Source organism: Carcharodon carcharias, chromosome 10 (assembly GCF_017639515.1).
Source record: "Carcharodon carcharias isolate sCarCar2 chromosome 10, sCarCar2.pri, whole genome shotgun sequence".
In the NCBI taxonomy this organism is placed as follows: Eukaryota; Metazoa; Chordata; class Chondrichthyes; order Lamniformes; family Lamnidae; genus Carcharodon; species Carcharodon carcharias.
Window position 1 is genome coordinate 59,467,821 of NC_054476.1, and position 18,652 is coordinate 59,486,472.

At 39.9% G+C, this 18,652-nt stretch overlaps 1 protein-coding gene across 1 annotated transcript in view; it reads left to right on the top strand.

Moving 5' to 3' along the window:
- syt7a (synaptotagmin VIIa) overlaps nt 1–18,652 on the top strand; it is a 715,758-nt gene that overhangs the window by 565,018 nt on the left and 132,088 nt on the right. Inside the window, exon 8 of the mRNA XM_041196517.1 lies at nt 3,482–3,604. Within this exon, the coding sequence (XP_041052451.1) occupies nt 3,482–3,604 (123 nt within the window). The remainder of the gene's footprint in view (nt 1–3,481; nt 3,605–18,652) is intronic.

An 18,652-nucleotide genomic window follows, 5' to 3' on the forward strand; every position in this document is an offset into this window, starting at 1 on the left:
AAAACAATCTTAAGTGATGTTAGAAAAATCTGTAGGTTACTCTTTCCAGAAAAGACAATAAAACTTGGGAAATGACTGGTACTGGTCTGAACTGATACTGATCAGGAATTCACCAAGGCTTCTTAGACAGCACCTTCCAAACCCATGACCACTACCATCTAGAAGGACAAGGGCAGCAGATAGAGGGGAACTTCACCACCTGGAAGTTCCTCTCCAAGTCATTCACCATCCTGACTTGGTAATATATAGCTATTCCTTCACTGTCGCTGGTCAAAATCCTGGAACTCCCTTCCCAAAGCACAGTGGGTGTACCTAAACCACAGGGACTGCGGCGGTTCAAGAAGGCAGCTCATCACCACCTTCTCAACAAGGGAAGGGCAATAAATGCTGGCCCAGCTAGCAAGGCCCACATCCCTTGAATGAATTATAAAAAACTGATTTGCATAACTTAAAATGGAACTCCAGTTTGGACCAGTACCAGTCATTTCCAAGTTCTACTGGTTTTTCTTCTGGATGTCAACAGCTAGATTTGTTTTTAAGTGCTATTCAGTACAGTATTTCCACTGGCACAAGTAGAAGTGGAAAATTTATGTGCAGGGCAAAATAGGGCTCCTGATAAAAGAAAAGAACAAATGAGGCAGAGACTGAGAATATTGAAGTTAGCTATTGTTCTGCTGCAATTTGTGGCACATCCCAGTAGCCTGCTGGTTAAAGAATAAGCTCTGAGCTTAATATGAACATATAGATGCCATTAATCTACCAGCTGGGGGAAACAATTTAGATTCTCAGTTGGAGTAAATGTTCCACCATGGAACAAGGAAATGATAAAGAATTACAACATGCTTATTTAATTAATTAAGACCAACTCCTTTCGGCCACTAATGAGACAATGTCAATACAGGGTCCAAAATAATTTCCTCCTCTTCCAACTCCTGAATGTAAATATAATGCCTTGCAGGAGAAAGGAATAAATTGACAATAAGAACTCTACCTGTCAATCAAGTCAAGGTTCCTCTTTGTTCATGGTCTCTGAATACACTACTCAGCTTTATTCAAGCTATTTGAGATTGAACTGTTTGTCAATGGTTGATGTTCTATGATATGTTTGGGAAATCAATCTTTGTAACAAATTCTCCTTTGCAGGGCAATTACTCCGTTGTTATTTAATAGAACTGAAATATCCAGTCCATTTATGTCCAGTCAGCCTAGCTCCATCTGTTCTTTAGATAAGATGTTAAACTGAGGCTCCATCTGCCCCTTCATGTGGGCATAAAAATTTCCATGGCACTATGGTGAAGGAGAGCAGGGAATTACCCCCGGTGTACTGGCCAATACTTATCTCTCAAACAATATCACAAAAACAGATTATCTGGTCATTTTCACATTGCTGTTTGTGGGTGTTTGCCATGCACAAATTGGCTGCCACATTTCCTACATTGCAACAGTGACTACACTTCGAAAGTACGTGATTGGCTATAAAGTGCTTTGAGACATCTGATGGTTATGAAAGATGCTATATAAATGCATTTTTAAAAATTATACCAACCCTTTTCCTTTACCAGTGTGGGATTTTTTTTCACATTAACACCCATTATGTTACTGGTAATCTTAGAAGTAAAGACACTATATTGATAACTCTACAGTTAAAGGTTAAGCAACCTGCTACCTCCAATGCTTGAGATCTTGCAGTTCCAGATTGTAAAGTAGAATTTCTTCAATGAGAGGAGTGCAAAAACATCAGAGAATGAAGTAGTCATTGAAGGTACAGAGTTAGATGCCACTGAAGCTTTGTCCCGTTGAGTTGATAATGCCCAATTCTGGAAGTGTCCATTGTGATCCTGATCTAACTGAGTCGTAATATTTAACAAATATTCTTCATTTCCTGTTTACAACCAATTTTTCATGACAAAATCCCAGATTTGAAATTTGTTCCTAATCACTTTAACTCGTTTTCATTTGAAAATTGACAGAATTGCTGACCCATATAACCTTTCCAAAATAGATATGTTTCTCAGAGTTTTGTAAGACTTAGTTCTGTGTCTCTTTCAGCTGCACCTGGAGATGGTCTGGTGTGATCTGTAACATTTCTCTCCTGTCTTCTCAAGTGCACTAGTAAATCTATCTAACCAGTGAACAAGGTGAACTGTGAATGAGTGTGCAAAACATTTGTTAAACCTTTTGTAACATTACATTTGTGTCCCTAATTTTTCAGTAATAATCATTACATGCTTTCTACCTGGGCCTGTTTTTTTTAACTATAACTCCCAGAAAGTTCAAAATGAATTAATTGAAAATGGGCTCCCCTGATGTCTCAGTTATAAGGGACACAGCAAAGTGAGGAACTGAGTCATACATACCAGGAAGGTCCCACATTCAACCCCATGGCTGATCTCAGTGATTGATCTCCAATTTGCCTCAGCATCCTTAGGCTACAAGAGGAAATATCATCTCTGGTTCACGTTTATGAACTCTACCAGGCTGGAATGTGTGTATCCAGGGACAGGATCAGACTTAACTGTGGTGCATCCCACACCCTCAGCATTTGCCATCTCAGATTACGTGTAACTTATAGCTTCTTGGACGAGATGGATGGCAAGTACCTGTGGGACTGTTGTACAGTCAGCACCTTCAGGGAAGAAAAGATAAACTTGAAAGGGGTTAAAATCTGAAACTAAAGTATGCTACTTCTTATTGCATATGCTATATCTTATGCATCCAAATGACTTTTAAGCAGAGGTCGAATAACAAGATTTGTGAGAGCTGGAATTCAATGACAGTTTTATTCTATACCTATTCTATTCATTCCAAATGTTTTATGCATTGTCCTTTATTTTTAGTTAAGACCTGTCTCTAACATGCAATTTATTTCTTTGCAATTTAAACAAACAAGATATTTGACACAGACTATTCAACTGCGCGGAGCATCACAGCTGAGCCCAGTCCTGTCCTCGCCTGATATTGACCCATTCATACTTTCCAGCAGGAGTAGTTGGATAACATTCAGAAGCGGGAACCCTCCTTAGCTCAAGGTACTGAGGCTTATTGTAGTATCCTTACCACCATCCCAGCTGAGACCAGAATATTTTTGTTTAGAATTTGAAAGATTTTTCATTTGCAATCTCATGCAGGTTTTCAAATCAAATCCATTTGAACTAATAATGAATCAGATTTAAATCAAGTGCTAATTTTGTTTGTCACTTCATGTGTCTGAAATTGCACAATTATGATCATTAATGTTCCTTTTCCACTGGACCTAAAATGGGCTTGTTCTTTCAACTTACACCTTCCATGGCATGCACACTTACCTGCAAATTTTTCTCCCTGTATTTTTCATCTACATTACAACCTTATTTCCAAACTAGTCCCATTTGGTGCAGTTGAGTCCAGACCAGAGTTTTACCACTACCTATTGCATATTGGAATCTTTCTCTCTTACCTATCTCTCTCTCCCTGCCCTGTTCCTCTGAATGGGTTTCTTCAGTGAAGGCCGGATGGTGGTCCTTTCCCTGGTTATGGGTTTGACAGAACAAGATGACTTTGCAAATATTCCTGATCTACAGACCAGCAACAGCCAACAAAACCAAGGCATGCAGTCAGACAAAAGGTATGAATCTGACGAAAAGAACAGAAAACTGATCACACAATGTGTGTTGGGAGGAGATGATGAACCAGAGGAAACAAGAGCGAGATTTTTAGGAAAGATAAATTGTGAGCGTGAGACAAAGCTTTTTTTGTAAGCAGTCCATATGTATTGTGCTAGTATCTTGAGTATGTAGAACCAGTTCTGTGCGTGTGCATTTTGTGAAATGAGCCACTCTGATGCATTTTTCTATGAGAAGAAAACAATATACAAAGTCAGAGTTATTTCTGCATATTGTTATATCAAACTTAAAGTGCTATTAGTTGGAATTGCAGAAGTTTTGAAGAGGAAGATAACACCATGATGGAATTTAAAATTAAGCTTTGAAAAACCCTCAAAATGAGAATATGTCAGGATCTTTAAAGAGACAAGCTGTCAAAGTCCCTATGTTGTTAGTAAACTTGTATACATAAAATCCCTTTAACCATGTCTGTGAGGTGCAAAATTTACATGCATTGAATGTCACAGAAGCTGACTGGAGTTTTTTTTACTTTCTGTTAAAGAATGTTTGTTAATTCCTGATATTTTTATTTTTCCCCGGGTTTTCTTCCATTGATCCCATGTCTCTCCCTTACTTAATGCTAGCAACATCCCTACTGATTCTTGTCATTACTTCCTCCTTCTACTAATACCTGTCCCATCTCTACTTCCTTACCTCGTCTCAACAATTCTCAGTCCTTTCCCCTGTTTAATATTTACAGCCACCCACTTCCCTTCCCATCACTAACTCTTGGTTTAGTTAATCTCACAGATTGAAGTTTTGGTATCTTCTCCCTCATTGACTCATAACATTTCTTTATTCTGTCCCATAACATCAATATGAATCCAGCTTCCTAGTACTATTGAGCTCATTAGCTCCTCTCAGTCAGCACCCAATTATAAGGATGGCATCTCCACGCATTAATCCAACATTCTCACGTTTCCAGCTTTAACAACTTCTCAGCCAATGCCCCATAATGACAGTTTTCTTATGCTAGACTTAGTAACTGTTCAGTTAGTTCCCTCTGAAACAAAATTTATCATAGAATGATGTTACTTGTTTTTAAACTGATGCCAGCAGTGACTTTTGCTCTTCAAATTTAATCAGGAAATGTATATATTCCCTTTTTTTTATTTAACTAACCAGCTGTGATGGGCTGCTAACCCATCCTAAGGTATTGGTTTTTGGTTTTCATGGAATAATGGACAGAATCTGATGATGAAAGCAGTAAATGTTGTTCATTGTGTCAGGGTCTGCATTATTCATTGTTCAATTTATGGTGACCATTTGTGTAACAACTGTTTATAATTTCCGCTTGCGTAACACATTTTTCAGTTCATAGTTTCCATCTGTGTAATACACTACAGTACCCACCTAGCTGAAGCATGCAAAGTCTACCTGCACTCTTTTTGGGCGTTGCTCAAGGTTTTGTGTGTCCCATGTGCTTGTGTGTTTAAGAAGTGTCACCAACTGTACACAAGCTCAAAATCTGAGCTTGAGGAGCAACTGATGACACTCCTTACCACATGGCGAAGGCTAAACTGCATCTACAATGCATGCTCCAGAAATGGTTAATTGCAGTCAGATTGAGTTAATGGGAAAAAGAAGTGGATGACCATCCATTAGGGTCACAGGTGAAAAGAAGCAGGGATTGAGTCCCCAGAACATGTTGAATTGATCGCAGGTAAATACCAGTGAGATTGCTAACTATTCCAAGGAGGGCAATTATGAGCAAAGCCACAGCACTGTGAAGTAAGTGCTGGCTTAAGAGGGAGAAGTGAAGTGCATAAAAGTATTAGTAATAGGGGATTCCATTGTCAGGAAGTTGCAAACAAGGGTTCTGAGTGGTGTGTTGCCTCCCAGCTGCTAAGGTTAGGAATATAACTGAGTGAATGCAAAATAATTTGGAGCAGGAAGGGAAGACAACCAGAAGTCATGGTTCATATGGGAACTACTGAAATTGGGATGAATAGAATTCAGAACTTGTATAAATGGAGTCTTATAAATTAGGAGATAGAATTATAGCAACTCCTCAAGCATAATTATCCCAGGGATTATTCTTGGTGCCATGTGCTAGTCAGTATAGAAATAATAAGATAAGGGAGGTAAATGCATGCCTAAGGGAGGTAAATGCATGACTGATAGGATTATGTTCAAGGAAGTGCCCAGAACTTTGGGACCAGTTACAGGACCGGAATGGCCTGGATGACATGGGCAGAGCAAACAATCTGATGGGGAATGATCTAAACGAATAGGATGGGGAGATGAAACAGGAAGAGAAAAGCAAAAGGGGTATTGGATAAGAAAAGGGAAAAATAAATGGAAAAATAATGAGTGCTATAAATCAGAAAGAAGAGCAATTTAAGGGTACTATTCCCAAAGAATTTGGAGACAGCATTACTTATCATAGAAATTTACAGCGCAGAAGGAGGCCATTCAGCCCACCATGTCTGTGCTGGTCAGGAAAGAACTATCTAGCCTAATCCAACATTCCAACTCTTGGTTCTTGTAGTTTACAGAACTTCAAATGCACATCCAAGTATCTTTTAAATATAATGAGGGTTTCTGCCTCTCCCACCTGTTCAGGCACTGAGCTACAGACCCTGGATGAAGTAACTCCCCTCTGATCCTTGTATCAATTGCTTTAAATCTGTGCTCCTTGATTACTGGTCTTGTTGCAGACAGGATTGAGAGAGAACTGAGCCTCAGTTTCCTTCCCTTACTGTCCATAATCAAGTGTGTATTTTTGGAAAGGAAGGTGTGTTTCTCAACCCCTGAGTATGTATGTGTGTGTTGTCATTTTTTGAATAATCAGCAGCAGCAAGCTTTCACGGGCTTAAATAAATAGCGTTATTTATCCTCTTTAACAGTATACACCTACATTGACCCTGAAAGTCTAATGCTCTATCACTCATTGCGCGTGCATACACACATGCTTGAGAAAAATTATAGGTAAAGTGGATGGAGCACTTTTACAAGTTGCAAATGAAAGAATAGTTCATTGTTCATGTGTTTGGTTCATTGTAGGAAAATGCAGTCTTTGTGGGCCTGTTGAAGAAGGCATTTTCACTCCTGAAGGGTTAGTCCAGGTAGATTCAAATTACTGGAGTCATAAGCCAGATTTGCTGCAGGATTCCCTTGAAGAGGTAGACTATTTCTAGCAGATCTTAAAGCTAGTTACTTGAGGTTTTCTTACCAGGTGGTCAAGTTTCTGTGCAGGTGGACCTGGAATAGAAACCAGGGTGGGAGGCTTTTTAAGATGTAGCAGTCTTCGTGTTTAATAAGGTGTGGGTCTACTGCCTTTTTCTGCTACTGATGTCCTGTAGTTGTGTTTTGTTTAGACTGACCTGTTTCTCTTTGGCTCTTGGGATAAAGGAATTTGTGATCTAAAGTCAGTTTTGGTCACATGATCAACTGCTCTTGTCCACCCAGAGTGGTTTGAAGGTCTGAATCTGGGAGATTATGGCCATTCACACCTACTTGTGATTAACCGGTTTTTGCAGTTCTATTTCGGTCAATATTGAGCTCAGAGACAGTCACTTAGAAGCCTATAGGTTTTGAGTTTCAGGTAAACCACAAACAAACACTGGTGTAAATTCCACAGGTGGGTTTCATCTTGGTATGTCTATTCAAAGGGGAGGTCCCCATGGTATTCGATCAGGAACTTTCTGGAGACTTGAGCAGAAATTGCAAAAGTCACCTTACCATTGGTGGCCATCTTAGCCACCTGTTAATGTCCATATTTAAATAAAAGTTAGTTCCAGAAAATTATATCCTGAATGCAGTTCACGGTTAAAGTTATGAATAGGACATGCCTTCACAAAGACAACCTCTTTGCAAGGGGAAATTGATTCTTCCCATCCATTCATCTAGACCCCTCATAATTTTATATACCTCATTTAAGTTTCCCCTCCTCTGTTCCAAAGCAAACAATCCCAGCCTACCCAATCTTTCCTAAAAGCAAAAAATTCTCTACTCCTGGCAACATTGTTCTAAGTCTCTTCTGAACAGACAGAAGTCATGGTTCATACAGGGACTATTGAATTGAAATGAATGGAATTCGGGACCTGTAGAAATGGAGCTTTAACAATTAGGAGGTAATTTTAAAAGCCATTCATCAGACATTATTATTATGGGATTAATCCCATTGCCATGTACTGGGAAATAACAAGACATGGGAGGTAAATATATGACTGGAAAGATTATGTTTAGTAACCAACTCTAGAATGATCATGTATTTCCTGTAATGTAATAAATTGATTACTTATTAGTCATTTAAAAAAAATTAAGATGACCATTTGAGTGTAAAAGGGTGAGAGTGTCCAGCTCATTCCCAGTCTCCAGGTGCTTAGTCACTCACCCTCACCCCATATGAGAGTGCATGCTGGTGTGTGAGGATGAATGAGACCCTGAGACTGGGAGTGAGCCAGACACACACTGTACCCTCTCTTTTACCACTCCTCTCTCTCTCTCACTCTCTCTCCCACTCACAGACATACATGCACTCAACCCTTCTCTCAGACACAAGCACTCACCCTCTCTCTCAGACACACAGATGCTCACCCCCTCTCACTCTCTCTCTGACGCATGTGCACTGACCCTCTTTCTCTCAGACACTCGCATGTTCACCCTTTCTCTCTCTGGCACACACATGCTCACCCTCTCTCTTTCTCAGACATACACATGCGTTGACCCTCTTTCTCTCTGACACATGTGTACTCGCCCCCTTCTCAGGCACACACCCACTCACCCTCTCCCTTTATCAGGAACACATGCGCTCACCCTCTCTTAGGCATTCACCCTCCCACCCTCCCTAACCCTCCCCCCTCCACCTCCCCCACCCTCGCTCAGCCTTTCCCACTGACACACTTACCCTCACTTACTCACTCACCCACCCGCCAAATCAGCAGTAGGGGAGGTGCAATGAGAGTAGAAGAGAGGCTTGGAGAGAGGTCTGAGTCTTGATGGCACCCAAATGTGGGTGCCTGCCAAGGAGACCACTTGAGGGCTGGTTGAACGTAGGGAGGAACTGGGCCAAAGCACTGTAAGCTGAAGGGGAAAGTGTGATGAGCAGAGATGCCACGCATTCCAGAGTTGCCAGTGTTCGCTGTTCCTCCAATCACAGCCTGGTTCTCTTCCATGTTTGCTGCTGACAGGCTCATTATTGAACTTAGCAGCAAACATGGGAGAGAAACAGGCTGTGATTGGAGGAGCAGTACCCTGCAGAAATCTTCAAACTCTCTGACCCATCATACCAGCATTTTCAACAAATGCTCTGTGAACCACATGGAGGGGCTTCAGTGGCCACAATGCAGCCTGTGGGCCACAGGTTGGACAATACTGGTCAACCACTTTCTCTTCTTTTAAACAACAGTACAACTTTAGCAATGCTCCAATCCTCCAGCACCATGCCTGGAGCATAGAGAGGATAGATGGCCAGAACCTCTACTATTCCCTCCCTTGCTTCTCTTAACAGCCTGGGATATATTTCATCCAGACCTGGTGATTTATCTACTTCCAGGATGTTAAACACTTTAACATTTCCTCTTTCAATATATTTATCCCATCCAATATTTCATATTTCCTCCTCCTTAACTAACTGCATCATTTCCCTCTTTTGTGAAGACAACACAAAGGGTGGAATTTTATGGCCCCATCGTGATGGGAGTGAAGCTGAAAAATGCAGTAAGCCATTCAAAAGTCTGTTGACTTCAGCAGCACTGGAAAATCCCAGCGTGAGGGGCCATAAAATTCCGTCCAAAGTATTTACAAAGAAGCATTCCCACATCTTGCAGCTTCACAGACAGGTTACCATAGTGTGTGTGTAAATGCACAGATCATCCAAAAACATTAATGACTATGGAGGGTTATGGTATATAGCATTTTAGCTTGGACAGGCCGAGGAACTTATTTTTCCTTCATTACATTCTCATGCAAGATGAAGAGGGAAAAATATGGGTGTTGATTGTCATAAAAGATTGTATCACAGTTCTAGAAATGTGGGGAGGAACTGAGCCAAAGCACTGTAAGCTGAAGGGGAAAGCATGATGAGCAGAGGTGCCGCACTTTCCAGAGTTGCCAGTGTTCGCTGTTCCTCCAATCACAGCCTGGTTTTCTTCCATGTTTGCTGCTGATAGGCTCACTATTGAACTTATCAGCAGCAAATATGGGAGAGAAACAGACTGTGATTGGAGGAGCCGGATGTTCTAACTGATTGGATGGAAACAGAATTCGTATGGATAAAGCTGAACAATAAGAAGAGAAATAGTATAACTCTCAACCTTCAGTAGTTAGCACATCAAAGAGCAGAGATGAGATAGTCAGGGATAGCCAGTTCAGAGGGACATGCAAGACCAAGATGGTAATAATATTGTGCAATGTTAATTGTTCCAGGATAGGCTAGAATAAAGATAGTGCATGTGATCAAAGTGAAATATGCATTATAGAATGAATCCAGGACTGCGTCCTAGATCGATATGATCAAGGCTATGGGCCAAGTGCTGGTAAATGGGATTAGGTAGGTAGGTCAGGTGTTTCTCACGTGTTGATGCAGACTCGATGGACCGAAAGGCCTCTTCTGCACTGTGATTTTAACGCAACAAGGAAGGAAACATTGTGTGAATCAGCTTTGTGAAATGAATGGGGGACAATAATTGATGTGGAGGCCAAGGGAAGAATTCGAAATAGTGACCATAAAATAGTTAAGTTCAATATGAAAATAGAAAAGGCCAATTAAAAGTGAAGAATATGGGTTCTGGACTAGAAAAATATAAAATTCAGTAAAAGAATTGAACAAACAGGATGAGATTAGCAATATGGAACCTTTTAAACATGAGATGGATAAGTACAAAATAGATATATTACTGTATGGTGAAAATAATACTAATCAAAGGAACTGAGTTCTGTGAATAAATGAAGAGATTAAACTAAACAGAAACTTAGGTTAAACTAATGCAACTAATGCAATGTGAGCAATTTGTAAAAAAAATCCTGAAAGAAATGGAAAGTGTGCTGCAGAAGTGAAAAGTGAAATTAAAAGTGCTGAAAGAGAAAATTAAAAATAATGAAATAAAAATTTTGTGTTAAATGTACTAGATTAGAGTATGCCTGTTCAAGGATGAGGGGCAGATATCTACTGGAGGAAGATCTAGTAGAGATAGTAAGTATTTTACAAATGATAGTGAAAGAGACAGCAGAGGCATCCCAAAAGATTATGTGGAAACATTACTTGAGATTCTGCAGAACTTAGTTCTGAAAAATTCACACATCTCAGTTATAAATTACCTAACTCTGCATATACCATAGACTCTTGAAGGAAACCACAGAGGAGGTGGCAAAGACTTTGAGCAGATTGTTATTGGACTTTAGACTATTCCGTGTAACAAGTTTATTTAATAGTGGAGGGACATAAAAAATAGACATATTCTTCTAACTCCATGATAGGCAAACTCTTCGAATCCCTAACTCAACATCAAATTATGAGCATTTACTGATGCATGGAGTAATCAGGAACATCCAGCACACATATGTTAATGGCAAGTCATGTTTGATAAATAATTGTTTTCAAAGAAATGCTGTATAAATAATGAATACAATAGATGTATGTGAATTTTAAGAAAGCATTTGCAAGAGTGTCGCATGGAATACTAATGACCAAAGTTCAGGCATATGCTATATTCGAAAGTAATTTGTCAGACAGAAAACAAAGTGTTAGGGCTAATGAGGGCTGGTTGGAATAGGGTTAGAAGTAGTGTTACCCAAGGGTCAGTGCGAGTCCACATGTGTTTTTAATAAGTAGAGCGTTTCTCATCAGCAAGCTAAACTCAAAACCTTCAGGACATGCATAGATAGAAAATTTGACAAATTTGTAGCAGATCCAATATAATGCAGAGAAATGTGTGTAATGCATTTTGGGAGGGAAAACAAGGGGAATATAAACACGATGAAAGATGCTGCAGGTTATAGAGAAACCAATCGAGGCATAATGGTGTAATTAAGTAATGGAACTACAAGTGCAAGTTCATAAAGCCATTAAAAAGCCATTACCGTTTTATGTTTCATAGGGAAAGACACATGGTACAAAATCAAAAATTTGTAGTTTTTACATGACATTGGTTACCGAAAACAGACCTGGGTTTCCTTCCTGTTTAGTGACTGTTTTGTAGTGGATTCTGAGAAGATAATAGAAAGAAGTAGCACTGATTCCCAGTGCCCCCAAACCCCTTGACAATTTTTATTCACTGTCGATGTGAACAGTTCCCTTTGATTAGCTGTAAATAATTCACTAATGTCCAATGCTAAAATTTCCTCCTTTACCTCCTGTGGAAACTTGAAACAGGGATTGTTGGCTGTTAAATGGTTATCAGGTGGTAGTACTGTTAGATGCTTCAGGATAGTGTAGATAGTCAAACAGCTGCTGGGATGTTGGGTGAGCTTTTCTATCTGCAGTGTGCCAACAGCTTCAGCATTGCTGCTGATGCTGTGGATCTTTTTTCAGACGTTCAATCATAAAGCATTGGACGCAATGCCTTTCTCATTTACGGATTACCGTATACCACTCATGAAGATAAGGAAGTGAATTAAAAACAGAAGGGTAAGCAGGCAACCCCACCTTAGCAGAACTTAATGAGTAAAGAAGATGCCAGAGCTTGAAGGGGAAACAATCACCCAGATAACATCTGTGCCAATGATAAAAATCAGTCCAGTCATCATCCCCAGTGGAAAGTACATCAATTTGTTCATTGGTTGACATATTATCTCTGCTCTGCAACTACTAAGGCTCCCTTTTGGGAAATGATCTGCTATGCCAATAACCTCATACCTTGCCCCAAATCATTCCATACATATCCCATCATTTATAGCTTGTGTTTCAAAGCAAATCCATATGTTCTTGTTACAATTACAATTAAAAATATATATCTGCCCTTATAATTGTGTATCCTTTCAATTGTAGCCTCCTACATCTCAGTGTTGGCTTGGTGGTGGAGGTCCTCAGCTTGATGATTGATCCTTTCCAATAGGAGGCTTGTGAGGGGTGGGTGGCAGGGTTGAGGCAGATTGAGGTGGAATTTCCTCATTTTCAGTTGGAAGTTGTTTTTCCCTTTAATGAATAAACGTAGAATATGTGAAGGTGCTCGAACTTGCTGTCATATGGAATACAACCCAAGTGTCAGGAAGTATTCCGAATCACAGAATTGTTGCAACACAGAAGGAGGCTCTTCAACCCATCATGTCTGCACTAGCACTCTAAATGACTCTCAACTCATGTAGTGCATTCCCTGCCTTGTCCCAGTAATGCTGCACATTGCTCCTTTTCGGATAACAGTCTAATTCCTTTTTGAATGCTTCAGTTGAACCTGCCTCCACCACACTAGTATACTACATTCAGATCCTAACCACTCCTGTGTGAAAAAGTTTCATCTCATATCACTCCTGCTTCTTTGACTAATTACTTTATATCTGTGCCCTCTCGTTCTTCCACAACTGGGTGCAGTTTCCCCCTATCTACTCTGTCCAGAACCCTCATGATGTTGAATACCTCTTTCAAGTTTTCACTCAGCCTTCTTTTCTCTAAGGAAAACAATCCAAACTTCTCCAATCTGTTGCCTTAACTGAAGTTCTTCATCCCTGGAAGCATTCTCGTGAATCTTTTCTGAAGGGTGAGAACAGGTTCACGGAACAAGAAAATGTAAATCATGTGAGTCAATTATTTCCCTATGTGTTTGGTTGAGTGTAAAGTAAAAAGCAGGGCAAGGAAAAGGTTGGAAGATCATTGTGATACCTCCTAATCCTTCCTAGTAAGTTGTAGATGATGATCAAGTTAGCAAAGGCAAGGCGGCAGGTGACCTTCAGCACATCACTTTGGTTGTTTGTAATAGACAGAGTACTGACCATACTCAACCAGCCCTTGCTTGTAAAATTCAACATAACGTCTAACATTAGGTATGATTCCCATTGGATAGCACTTAATGAACAATCCTGAGTGTGCTAATAATTACATTAATAACCAATTTAAGATTATCTGTCAGGCTCGCAATGTGGCTCACTTACGCTCGCTAGAAGCTACATATATTCATATGCAGGGACCTGTCCATTGCAGGCAAAAGGATCATGCCCAGGTATTGTACCTTTTTTGAATTAAACAAAAGCTTAGGAGGCAATAGTTCCCTGGTGCATTCGCCATGGCAACGCTTTGACCAATCAGATTTGATTTGCCAACCAATCAGCATCCTTTTCTTTTGTAGTATAAGTTGTTGCTCCCTTTGAAATCTGGCATTCTTGCATCTGTCCTATGATTGCAAGATGAAAAGCTTCAACAGCATATCATTTTTTTCAGCAATACTCAAGTTCTCTATTATCAACAATGCTTCCTTTCCTTAAACAGAAATCCTGTATTCTGTTAAATTGCCTTGGGTGTGTCTTCCTTTTAATAGCCTTGACTATGCCCCATTTAATGTGCTTTAAAAGAACTTGTGTCCCTTATCTTCTGCAGAGCCTGGCTGTCCTAACTTTATTTTTTTAAAATAGCTCCAACTCAATTCCTTTTCTTAAAAGATAAAATAGCTCCATGAGCAATGCTATGGCAGAACATTTAGAATCAGGTGTGTGCACCCACTTCAGTCAATTTTTTCCATTATAAATTCTCTGTTAAGAATTCTATTAGAAAGATGCCTATGTAAACATCTAACACTGTTGTTGCACCTACCTGGCAGTGCAGTCACTGTAGTACCCACACTGATAGCAGTGTTAATCATATTGCAACGAGTTTACATTATGACCAGAAGGATAGATAATGGAAACACTAAAATAAGGAAAGAATCCGTGTTCAATTAGAGACTAAATTAGGTTTGCACATTCTGGTTTAATCATTGTTCACCTGTAGGATACAACTGATTTTGACATTCTGTGCAGTGCCTTGGTAGAATGACATTATTTCTTTTTTTATATATTTATCCAAATCCTGCCAGTTCCATTCTCTAGTACATCATCTGAACCTTCAAAAATCATGACTCTTGCTCACTTTCTCCTAGTTTTTCCGCCATCTCTGAGCTCCCAAACACCAGTACACTATCTACATTCATTCCTGCCACCATCTTTCCAACCTATCCCCTTGCCCCAAGTTCCCATGCCCTTCCTGTTGCCTTCTAAAAGCGCATTAAGTATTTAGAAAAATAAATATGCTCTTTTTTGAGGCTGGCAGACACAAAGAATGTTTTTAACACTGAGCTGGGGAGACTCTCTCAATCATTTAAAGTGCACAATGCATTTGAATTTAACTGCCAGCATATAATCAGCAATTGCAGATAAGTGCACTAAGTGCTGTAAATAATTAAAATAGGTTTCCCAATTTAGTGATTGGATAGCACTTTTGTAAATCTTCTGGGGGAGGAGAGGCAGCTCATGAAGCCTTACAGCCTGCATTCTCTTCTCTTTCACCTTCCTCGTTCTCCTTTGGTACAATGCCTTAAGACGGTGTCGGCAGCCATGGACTGCCATTGGATTGGTCTATGATAACGCTTGGCAAAGTATTACAGTGGTTTGCTGGTGCCTTCTGCGGGTATGGCTGACCAAGAAACTCGCATGCTCTTACTGCCTGCTGTCAAGCATATTGGAAGGGATTACAGGCTGATAATCAATCTGTTTGACTACATTATGAACGCACCTTCGATTGCCATCAAGTCCTGGAGTTGGACTTGAACCCAGAGCTTCTGGCCTGGAGGTAAGAATACTACTACTGTGCCACAAGACCTCCCCTCCTTTCATCCTGCTTTCCCCCAAAAATACTATTAGATTCCCACCCCCTACAGTCCAACCAACGCTCCCAAAAAATCCTACTCTGTCAATCCTTCCAGACCCAATGATCAGTGTCCCCAGTTGTCCCTGTTCTCCAGTACTTCGACACTGTGCAATTAACCCACACCCCCATATCCCATTACTTCTCCCATGAATGGTTCCACACTCTGGTACCCATTCTAGTGGGACTCACAGCCATAGATCCCAGACTCGCCAATCGAGCACTGCTTCTACAGTCCTACAGTGCACCATCCATAGATCCCAGACCTCTGAGACATCATTACAAATGATCCCATTCCCCAAAGCTCCCCCATGGACCTCTGTGCAGTACTCTCATACTGAGCAACCCTACCTCCACCACTTCCATATTCTCAACTACTACTTCCAGACCCAATACTCACATTCACTATTCCCAGACCCCATAATTGCCTTGCTGAATATTCCCAAACCCATGCACACCACTGTTCTCTAGACCACCTTCTCAAAGCTGCCAAACCAAATGACTTCTCTCTGCCTCAGTACTGCTGTACAACTTTTTCTCATCTACAACCTGGAACACCTTCTGTATTACCATCTTGTAGTTCCAGAAATTTTTAAAATATAAATAAGACATAAAATTGAATAGGTAAACATATGTCAAGGCCACTGATTGCTGTTACCATGAAAATCATGTAGGTTGAATCTGAAAATAATTCAAACATTCAATAATAACTTGAATGTTAATTTGTGTTTTTACTGCCATTACCATAAATCAGTAGCCCTAACAATTTATTTCACATTACATGCCATAAAGCATTATTTCATGTTACATGCCAAAAAGCAGCCGTTTCTTCTGGCTCCTGAGATTTATGAGTAAATATGTTAAATTACACCCTGAAAGTGATGCCCAGTTAGGATTAATTCTAGAAGTGTCTACATTTGCATGCTGTATTTCTGGTATAACACATATAGCTGCATTCCTTGTTTGATGCATGTAGCACTTCATCATCTCTTTGTCCTAGTGTGCAACACTGACACCAACTTATTGTCTGTGTTATGTATAAATGACTACACAAAGCCCTAAGGAAGGGAGACACCGACGCTGCAGCCAGTGATGCACAGCAACACATTTTACCATTAGTTTGTGAAGGCTGATGTAAGCATTTATTATTTATTAGCAGAATTTTATTTTTTCCTTCCACAGTTGTTTTCTTGGTCAAACCTGATTTTTGAAAATATAAGCATTTTTATTTTTGACTTGAAAATTCATGTTGCTTCAAATAAAATTCAAAATGCCTGCTTATATAGGTTCATGGTTATGTGGAAGTGTGTTACAACCTGCAGTTTTATTGAAGGGTTTGAGCATCGGTTTACCTTCATTGTTAGCACAGCAGCTTCTTAATTAGATAGTTATAGGTATTTAAAATGTCAAAAGAAACTATTTTCTCTGATGTGGAATGAGGCACAAGGGACACAATGCTTCGATTAGAGATAACCCATTAAGCTGAAAAATCAAAAGCATGTTTATCACACAAAGGATGGTAGAAATCTGAAACTAGCTCTGCCACAAGTTCTTTTAGGATTGATATAGTTACATTTTTATTAAGTACAAGTCATCAACACGACAGCAGGATAATTGTCAGGGCTGGTAGCCCTTGCTATGTCCAGTGCACTCAGCTGTTTCTTGATGCTATGTAAAATTATTTAAATTGGCTGAGATTAGTATTTGTGATGGTGGAGACCTAGAATGAGGCTGGGAAGCATTTGTAATTTCGGCTGAAGATGATTGTGAGCAATTCAACCCTGTATCAGGCATCACATATAGGCTCTGCTATTGTTGAGGGTGGGGATATTCATGGAGACTCCTTGACTTGCTAGTTATTTATTTAACAAATATGGTTTCACATCTGGATGTGGCAGGGTTGCATGTGTTATAGCTTCTCCAGTTTGCACCTCATTTTTAGATACGCCTGATGCCACTCCTGGCATGCTCTTTTACACTCTTTAATGAATCAGTCTCAGTGTAATGGAGAAGTATGGGATATCATAAAATCTTACATTGCTGAAGAAGGCCATTCAGCCTCTTGTACTTGTGCTGGCACTTTAAAGATTGATTCAGTTTGCCCCAGTCAGCTGCTCTTCCTTGTTTCTGTCTGTATTCTCCCACTCAAGTACTTATCCAATTCCCTTTTGAAAATTACGATTGAATCAGTATCCACCATCTTTTAGCCAGTGTATTTCAGATCTTAAGTTGTTATGTAAAAACAATTCTTCTTATCTCACCTCTGAGATGATGGACCATGTAGTTTATAGAATTCTGTTGCTGCTGATGGCCCATAGCATTTCATGGATGCTGGACCTATTCTTCTTCTATTTCACTTAGCATGGCAATAGTGCTGCATGATGAAGGATGTAGCTTCCACAAGGATGTGTGGTGGTTACTCCAACCAATGCCATCATGGACAAATGAAGCTGTGGCAGGTAGATTGGTAATGATACACTCAAATTGATTATTCTCATAAATAAAAACAAAAAACTGCGGATGCTGGAAATCCAAAACAAAAACAGAATTACCTGGAAAAACTCAGCAGGTCTGGCAGCATCGGCGGAAAAGAAAAGAGTTGACGTTTCGAGTCCTCATGACCCTTCGACAGAACTTCTGTCTGTCGAAGGGTCATGAGGGCTCAAAACGTCAACTCTTTTCTTCTCCGCCGATGCTGCCAGACCTGCTGAGTTTTTCCAGGTAATTCTGTTTCTGTTTTTGATTATTCTCATGTTGGTTCTCTCACCACCCGCCCCAAGCCCGGTCTGGCAGCTCTGCCCTTCAGGGCATGAACAGCTCCATCCATGGATTTACAAGTAAATATGTTAAATTACATCCTGAAAGTGATGTCCAGTTAGGATTAATTCTAGAAGTGTCTACATTTGCATGCTGTATTTCTGGTATAACACATATAGCTGCATTCCTTGTTTGATGCATATAGCACTTCATCATCTCTTTGTCCTAGTGTGCAACACTGACACCAACTTATTGTCTGTGTTATATATAAATGACTACACAAAAGTCCTAAGGGAGGGAGACACTGAGGCTGCAGCCAGTGATGCACAGCAACACATTTTACCATTATAGTTTGTGAAGGCTAATGTGAGCATTTATTATTTATTAGCAGAATTTTATTTTTTCCTTTCACTGTTGTTTTCTCGGTCAAACCCGATTTTTGAAAATATAAACGTTTTTATTTTTAATTTGAAAATTCATG